This window comes from Cucurbita moschata, unplaced genomic scaffold (genome assembly GCF_002738365.1).
Source record: "Cucurbita moschata cultivar Rifu unplaced genomic scaffold, Cmos_1.0 Cmo_Scf00037, whole genome shotgun sequence".
In the NCBI taxonomy this organism is placed as follows: domain Eukaryota; kingdom Viridiplantae; phylum Streptophyta; class Magnoliopsida; order Cucurbitales; family Cucurbitaceae; genus Cucurbita; species Cucurbita moschata.
The window spans coordinates 375,638-384,637 of NW_019268553.1; the positions used below are offsets into that span (position 1 = coordinate 375,638).

General features: G+C 38.4%; 1 protein-coding gene across 6 annotated transcripts in view; it reads right to left on the reverse strand.

Annotated features, from left to right (window-relative positions):
• Positions 1–880: 880 nt before the first annotated feature.
• The window catches only part of LOC111432219 (jasmonic acid-amido synthetase JAR1-like), a 10,721-nt gene continuing 2,601 nt past the window's right edge, over positions 881–9,000 (reverse strand). Inside the window, exons 1-6 of one of the 6 annotated variants that reach the window (XM_023069093.1) lie at positions 3,959–3,999; positions 3,895–3,901; positions 2,805–3,088; positions 2,625–2,726; positions 1,665–2,470; positions 881–1,544 (exon numbers count right to left, since the gene is read on the reverse strand). In XM_023069093.1, coding sequence (XP_022924861.1) covers positions 1,006–1,544; positions 1,665–2,470; positions 2,625–2,726; positions 2,805–3,088; positions 3,895–3,901; positions 3,959–3,960 — 1,740 coding nt within the window. In that variant the 5' untranslated portion in view covers positions 3,961–3,999 and the 3' untranslated portion in view covers positions 881–1,005. The other 5 variants (XM_023069095.1, XM_023069094.1, XM_023069096.1 and 2 more) reach the window with 5 other exon arrangements.

Sequence of the window (9,000 nt, forward strand, 5' to 3'; positions counted from 1 at the left end):
AAAAAAAAAAAAAAAAAAAAAAAAAAAAAAAAAAAAAAAAAAAAAAAAAAAAAAAAAAAGGAAAAAGGGGTGAGTATAAAAATATACTCGGTAAGCAACCTAATTCTAGGCTGTTTTCGTATCGTTATCTTAGTAGGTATACATGGTCTTATCTCTGGATTTTAGTGAGTGCGAGTCATGCTAACAAGTTTATTTTCTGTATCTTAGGAGGCTTGCCCATCTTATGCAATGGAATGATCAGTATCATGAGCTGAGGTGCGACCTCACAAGTAAATCTGAGGGGATCTTATGGCTATATCTGAACATCATCCATGGAGATCAGTTGACAACTCACACACGGGACCATACATCCACTAAAATTGGGGGTTGCGATCCCTTGTGTGTCGGTCAACTACAAAGTCATCTTACATGGTTCCACATCCCCGCTCAGGGACGAGTTTCTATGGCCCAGAAGTCTTGTTCATAAGACCCCTTGGTTATCACCACTAGGTCTAGGCACCTGTCACACTTCCCTATCCGGATCTACCAAGCCCAACGATCTCCATACCGAAGCTCTATCTCGATGGTACCGAAGCTCTGTCAAGAAAAAAGAAAAAAAGAAAAAAGTCCACCCCACTACTAGTTGGTACTCTTTCTACTACTATGTTAATACATAAATTGTTTCAAATAGTTGGACTTTTTTTTTATTGACATAGAACACTCACATAGATAAAATGATTTGAACCCCTTTGTAATTTTTTTTGTAAAAAAATTTTAAAAAAATGAGGATGAAATCTTCATTTTTTTTGACCCATGTTAGGTATAAAGTAACAAAAATTAGTTGCCTAATACAAATCCAGAATGCTAGATATGGATTATAAAGATTAGAATAGTATTCACATTTAACCAAATAATTTGATTGTACATTATTGTACAAAGAAGGATGGTACATGGGCGACCGGGGTAGGGGAGAAGTTGTGGTGACATGCGCTGTGGGGATTTAAGAGAGACAAGGAAAGCAAAAACTTAGAAGGCAGTACTGAAATAGGAGTTGACAACATTGGAGCGCAAGATGTGGAGGATAGCGTTGTTGGTGGAGCCAACAGCACGAGGGGTTTTGTACTGACTCATAGCCGATCCTAAGGACAGAGAATGTTCCATGATCTTACGGAAAGTTCCCTTACGGACCACCCTAAGCTCCAGGGCTCCAATGGCCTTCACCTTTCTCGAGCTCACGTATCCCGCGTCCTGGAACGCCCTGTCCAGACGGTTGCAGCACTCTATCAGCACCTCCTCCTTTGCCTCCCCGCTTATCTCCCAGAATATCACATAGTGCCCCGGCTCGCTCGACATGTCCACATGGCTTGTGAACTCCACCAGTTCCAGCTTCTCTGCTGCCAGTACGTTCCTTGCTGCTTCCACTGCCAGCTGCAGGTCCTTCTCCGTGATCTTGTCGATGTTGATGCTGGGCAGAATGTTGCTCCGGCACACGAATTTCAGCTCTGGCGTTGCGTTGTGGAACCCCATCACTTTCACCACGTCTCCTAATCTATAACGGTATAGCCCTGCAACAACCATGGTAAAATGCTTCTAGATATCTTGCAAGTAAGCGTGAATTCACGATGTCTAGAACTGATCCCGTTGGAGCAAGGTCGTATAGAATGTCATGTATTGAAAGGAATTACCTGCAACATTGGTGACAACAATTTCGTACTCTTCACCGATCTTGACTTCGGTCAGACCAACCGGCTTGTTCTCCTGCGCTCCCTCCTGTTCCTGATCTTGAGCATTCGCTTTAAGCGGGATGAACTCGAAGTATCCAACGTTTGGAAGCACAGCAAAGGTGGTCAATTCAGGGGGCAATAATGGGTTAACGTTAGGTCCAATCCATCCTTCTGAAGAGCCATAATCGGCACTCATCAGCGGCAAATGCCCCGCGTAGTGCCTCAGTTTCATCAGGTAAGGCTCCATAGAGCCTGTCATGATCCCATATATATACTTGGCATTCGGAAAGAGCTCTGGTATCAGCCCAGACCAATTACTCAATCCTGCACATTTTTTATAGATCAAATCAGCCAATTCAGGATCTGGCTTAAGCAATTTCGACATGGCTGCACGAATCGAGGGATCAGTGACCCAACTCGAGAGAACCCCGTCTCGAATGTTGGTGCAGAGCTCTTCCCATACTTGCTCAAAAGTCCTGAAAGCAAGGATAATGCTGTGTGCAAAAGAGGAGTACACCAACTCAACTTCATCTCGGTAGAGCAGTCCACACAAGAGATGGCAATACAAAGATTGGTGGACGTCGGAGCCAAAGATGACCTCGTCTGGGCTAGAGCATTGCGACCGGATTGATTTCATCGTGCTTTTGAATTTCGGACTGCGAAAAACATTAGTTGTTGCAGTTCCTGCTGTCAGACCACCCTTGGTTTTGAACTGTTTGCTGCTATAGATGAACTGCAATGCTTTTCCATTGCCAATAGGAACTTGTCTGCAGCACAAAGAAGTCAGATCAGCCATGACAAACACCCATTTTACACTATACAGAACTCAAAAAGACAGTAGAAGGACAACAAATGGAACCAATAAGCTGTTCAGTTCAGACAAACAAACGATTCAGAGACCAAAAAAGACAGTTTCATTACCTGTTTCTGAAGGCAAAAGACGTTAAAAACGTTTGCATTGTCGTCTCCACCAGTGAATCATTGAAGGGAATGAACTTGGGCCTCCCCTTGGTAGTACCAGAGCTACATCGTACAACCAAAGATGTCCTTAGAAGAAAAAACAACACCAAAATCTCTAGTACTATGAATTTGCAAAAGTACCTCAACGACATAGATTCGATTGGTTTTCCAGTGAGAATAGGGGAAGAATCCCCATCGGCGATTCTCTGAATATATGCCTCAAAATCATCGTGAGTAGCAAGCGGGACGCATTCCTTGAAGCTCTCGGGATCAGTTCTTCCATTAAGTCCCAAATTCTGCAAGTACTCAGCCCACCCATTTTCCTCCAAAATCTTCTTCAGAGTCTCCACCTGAACTCTTCCAGCATCTCTCGTCAATTCCTCGAATTCCTCTATCACTTTCTCCCCATCAAATACTTCCATCCTCTGCAACATTTATTGTGTTTATAAGTACATGTATGTGTTCAAAGATACATGCGCAGGTTCATTAGTTTAATTAAATTAATTTAAGTGCATGACTTTTAATTTGTAATTAATTATGACTTTTAGATAATGAATGGCATTGGGGAATATCCAAAATTACCTGCCTCCTATGTACATCCCAAATATCACAAATTATCTATCCCAAATTATCTGTCTCTTAAATACGTGGAGATTATCCCAAATTACCTGCCCTCCTATAGAGGTGGGGAATATCCCAAATTATCTGCATCTTATACACGTGGAGAATATCCCAAATTACCTGTCCTCCTATCTAAGTGGGGAATATCTCAAATTACATGCCTCCTCTATACGTGGTAATATCCAATTTACCTGCCTCCTATATACATTGGGAATATCCCAATTTACCTGCCTTCTATATACATTCTGAATATCCCAAATTATACTTGCCTCGGGTATACATTGGGAATATCCCAATTTATCTGCCACCTATCTACCTTAGGAATATCCCAAATTATCTACCTCCATCTACATTGGGAATATCCCAATTTACCTTCCCAATGTACCTGCCTCTTATATACATTGGGAATATACCAAATTACCTGCCTCCTATATACCTTGGGTATATCCCAATTTACCTACCTCCTATATATGTTAGAAATATCCCAAATTACTTACATGCCTCCTATATACGTGGGTATATCCCAAATTACATGCCTCCTATATAAGTTGGGAATAACATCCCAAATTACCTGCCTCCTATGCACGTAGGGAATATCATCCCAAAGTACCTGCCTCCTGTGTATACATTGGGAATATCCCAAATTATTATATTCCAAATTAGTTGAGGTACACATTGGGAATATCTCAAATTACCTGCCTCCTATGTACACGTTGAAAATATCCCAAATTAATTATTACCTGCCTCCTATGTATACTTGGGAATATCCCAAATTATTACCTACTATTACTAGGTTGGGAATATTCCAAATTATTACTTGCCTCCTATGTATAGTTGGGAATATCCCAAATTATTACCTGCCTCCTCTGTATACGTTGGAATATCCTAAATTATTACCTGCCTCCTAGGTATAAGTTGTGAAACCTCCTATATATACGTTGGGAATATTCCAAATTATTACATGCCTCGTGCGTATACGTTGGGAATATCCCAAATTATTACCTGCCTCCTATGTATACGTTGGGAATATCCTAAATTATTACATGTCTCCTATGTATACGTTGGGAATATCCCAAATTATCTGCCTCATATTATTACTGCCTCCTATGTATACGTTTGGAATATCCCCAATTATTACATGCCTCCTATGTATACGTTCAGAATATCCCCAATTATTACATGCCTCCTATGTATACGTTCGGAATATCCCAAATTATTACCTTGCCTACTAGGTATACGTTGGGAATATCCCAAATTATTATCGGCCTCCTATGTATACATTGGGAATATCCCACATTATTACCTATTGGCAATATCTCAAATTATTACCTATACGTTGGCAATATCCTAAATTATTACTTGCCTCCTATGTATACGTCGGGAATATCCCAAGTGATTACCTGCCTCCTATGTATAAGTTTGGGAATATCCCAAGTGATTGTCTGCCTCCTATGTATAAGTTTGGGAATATCCCAAATGATTGCCTACCTCCTATGTATAAGTTTGGGAATATCCCAAATGATTGTCTGCCCCTCTCCTATGTATAAGTTGGGAATATCCCAAATGATTACCTATCCCTCTCCTATGTATAAGTTGGGAATATCCCAAATGATTACCTGCCCCTCTCCTATGTATAGGTTGCGAATATCCCAATTATTACCTGCCTCCTCTCCTATGTATAGGTTGCGAATATCTCAAACGAATATCTCAAATTATTACCTGTCTCCTACGTATAAGTTGGAAATATCCCAAATTATTACCTGTCTCCTACGTATAAGTTGGAAATATCCCAAATTATTACCTGTCTCCTACGTATAAGTTGGAAATATCCCAAATTATTACCTTGTCTCCTACGTATAAGTTGGAAATATCCCAAATTATTACCTTGTCTCCTACGTATAAGTTGGAAATATCCCAAATTATTACCTTGTCTCCTACGTAAGTTGGAAATATCCCAAATTATTACCTTGTCTCTTATGTATAGGTTGCGAATATCTCAAATTATTACCTGGACGGAGAATATCCAAATGACCTGCCTCCTATGTATGGGTTGGGAATATCCAAATGACCTGCCTCCTATGTATGGGTTGGGAATATCCAAATGACCTGCCTCCTATGTATGGGTTGGGAATATCCAAATGACCTGCCTCCTATGTATGGGAGGAGAATATCCCAAATACCCGCCTCCTATGTATGGACTGGGAATATCCAAATGACCTACCTCTTCTGTATGGGCTGGGAATATCCAAATGACCTGCCTCTTATGTATGGACTGAGAATATCCGAACGGAGAGGCTGAGAATATCCCAAATGACCTGGGAATATCCAAATGACTTGCCTCCTCTCAAATGACCTGATAATATCCAAATGACCTGCCTCCCATGTATAGGCCGGAATATCCAAATGACCTGCCACTATTTCCAAAACTCAATAAACCTTAATGAGAATTAACAAACACTGTTTCCTTATCCGTTAAAACTTCATGGAAATTACCTGAAATAGAACTTGGAACTACACGAGATTGATGCAAGAAAAGAGTCTAAAACAATCTACCGAGACATCGATCGTATTTCTCTCTCCTCCTCCAGTATTTCTCTCTCTCCTCCTCCAAGATTACAGAGAGAGAGAGAGAGACAAGGATGTGGATGCGATGGATGATTCTAAGGGGCGCTCAAACTATATATACGTGTTTCCACCGGTGGCTAACGGCACCCAAAAATCCACCCAAATGAGCGTTCTACCCTTGGGAGTGGACTACAATTACCCTCCCTTTTCTCACCGGTGGTCGACTCTCAGAATTTCCTTCGGCAGACACGGGTTGGGTTATTTTCTGAATCTGGTTACGGAAAAGGACGGATTTTGTTTTATGGTTAAAACTTTTTCGTTAACTTTTTAAATTTTACTTTTTTAAGGATGAGGTTATAACAACTTCTAAAATTGGTAATAGATTTTCTGAAATATTCTTTTTTTTTTTAATAAATGAAAGCTAGAAATAAATGCCAAGCCATATATAATAGATATCTAAAATTTAAAAAAGTAAATAAATAAAAATTACAAAAGAAAAATGAAGGGTCGTGGAAAAAAAATAGGAACGAAGTGGTGAACGGCGATTAAAAGGAGAGAGGAAGGCGAAAAGGGAATAAGAAGAGAGCAGGCAAGAAACATTTGGCCAATTCCAATTCCGCCTGAAACACTCCTTACCTCCCTTGTTTAACTCCAGAAATCTAAGACGGAACTCAAACTCAGGCATGTAAATTACCTGGCAACATACTTCCGACTTGCACAATCCCCAGCAATTTTGATTTGGCGGACAAGTGTGTGGCGCTGCAAACAGAAAATAGTACGATACATCTGCAGCTACAGTTGTCAAATGAAGATCCTCTCCCTTTCTACTTGTCTGCAATGGGGGAGATATAGGAGTGTGGATGCCATTAAAGATCCTAACAAGTGGTCCAAGTATAGGATAAATTTTTAAAATAAAAGTACGTCATTTTTGTTTAAAAAAATACTTTTTTAAAAAAATCATAAAAGTTTAGTAAATTCCCAGATGGATCCATTATTAAATAAGTAAAGTAAAAAAAACTGATACGAGCAGTTGCTTGTGCGATCAGCCACTTTCATTTATTAATTAGTTGGAAACCAAAGTCAGCTTAGTTTTCCTTCTGGTAATTACCATTATTACATGATTTATTTTTAAACCCAATTCGAAAATGTGATTGCCTTGTATATAAAAGTGGAATCATGCTCGCAAATTATTTAACTTCATATGTAAACTTCATAAGAATAGCACAGACTTTTTATTTTCTAAGAATAAACAACTAAAGGCTTAAATTGAATCATGTTGGCAAACCTTGTTTCAAAAACTTTAAGGAGAAACTCAAAAAGAAAAGTATAAAAATATGATAATATCTCTTAGCGAAAGACTTGAACTTACAAATGGTATCAGAGACAAACATCGAGCAATGTAGCTACGAGAACGTTGAGCCTTGAAAGGGGTGGACATCGGATAGTGTGGACGCTAAGCCTTGAAAAGGGTAGATATTGAATGGTGTGCCAACAAGAATGCTGGATGCCAAATGGGGATAAATTGTGAAATCCCACACCGATTGAAAAGAGGAACAAGTGTCAGCGATCTGACGCTGATTGGAAAGAAGAACAAGTGCCAACAAGAACACTTGAGCTCCAAAGAGGTGAATTATGAGATCTAAATGATTGGTAAGAGAAACTTGAATGATGTGCCAACAAGAATGCTGGATGCCAAATGGGGATAAATTATGAGATCCCACACCGATTGAAAAGAGGAACAAGTATCAGGGTTTCGACGCTGATTGGAAAGAAGAACAAGTGCCAACAAGAACACTTGAGCTCCAAAGAGGTGAATTATGAGATCTAAGTGATTGATAAGAGAAACTTGAATGATGTGCCAACAAGAATGTTGGATGTCAAATGGGGATAAATTATGAGATCCCACACCGATTGAAAAGAGGAACAAGTATCAGCGATCCGACGCTGATTGGAAAGAAGAACAAGTGCCAACAAGAACACTTGAGCTCCAAAGAGGTGAATTATGAGATTTAAGTGATTGGTAAGAGAAACTTGAATGATGTGCCAACAAGAATGCTGGATGCCAAATGGGATAAATTATGAGATCCCACACTGATTGAAAAGAGGAACAAGTATCAGGGTTTCGACGCTGATTGGAAAGAAGAACAAGTGCCAACAAGAACACTTGAGCTCCAAAGAGATGAATTATGAGATCTCATTGATTGCTAAGAGAAACAAAACATTCTTAATAAGGACGTGGATACCTCTCCCCCTAGTAAACATATTCTTTAGGTTGATTTCTTGGATCATATTCTAATTTTCTAGACCAAATATCTATTTAATGTGATTAGCTTTAGACACCATATTAGATAGATAAATATAAGATTTCATCTCAAAATCAATTAGTGATAGAGAGACCGAACTCATACATTTTTACAAAAATTGTGAGGACTATTAGTGTTTATGATATAGAATCCTCAATAAAACTAACAATTTTATTTAGGGAGTGAAAACAATAAACCTCCTTGTGTCTAATGAAATTGTTGGATAGGCTGTTGGGTATTAGATGGGTTGGGCTCCCTATAGGGCTGGCCTATCTTTACGTGGGTTAGACAAGAAAAGAATAATTTACATAGCTAGAATTTTAGCTAACAACAAAACTAAAAACATTCAAAAGAAAATAAAAGATTCACTTATCCTATATTTCATTTCCTAATACTAAAATAAATACAAAACTTAATATAAATAAAATATTTCCTTTAACAAATAAATATTTTAGACGCTCTTTTGACCCTTCACTAAAAAAAATTACTAAACCATATTTCCTAACATAAATACAATCTTTACACCTTAAACCTTAATCCCTATATAAATACAATATTTTCTTTAAAAAGCTTAAATAATAGTTTAACCATTAAAAATCTCTCCGTTGCTTCCCGTCATTTTCTCCCTCACTTTTTTTTTTTTTTCTTTTTCTTTTCTTTTTCTTTTTCTCCGTCCTTATTCCTCCTACGATATAAATTATGATAAACATAAATAGGAAACTTATACCTCAATCTCATATCCAAAGGTGAATAGGATATTTTTCTAATTAAAAAAAAATCACTAAACACCTATCTCATGCCCTAATACAAACATAAACAGTTTTTTTTTTTTTTTTTTTTTTAAAAAA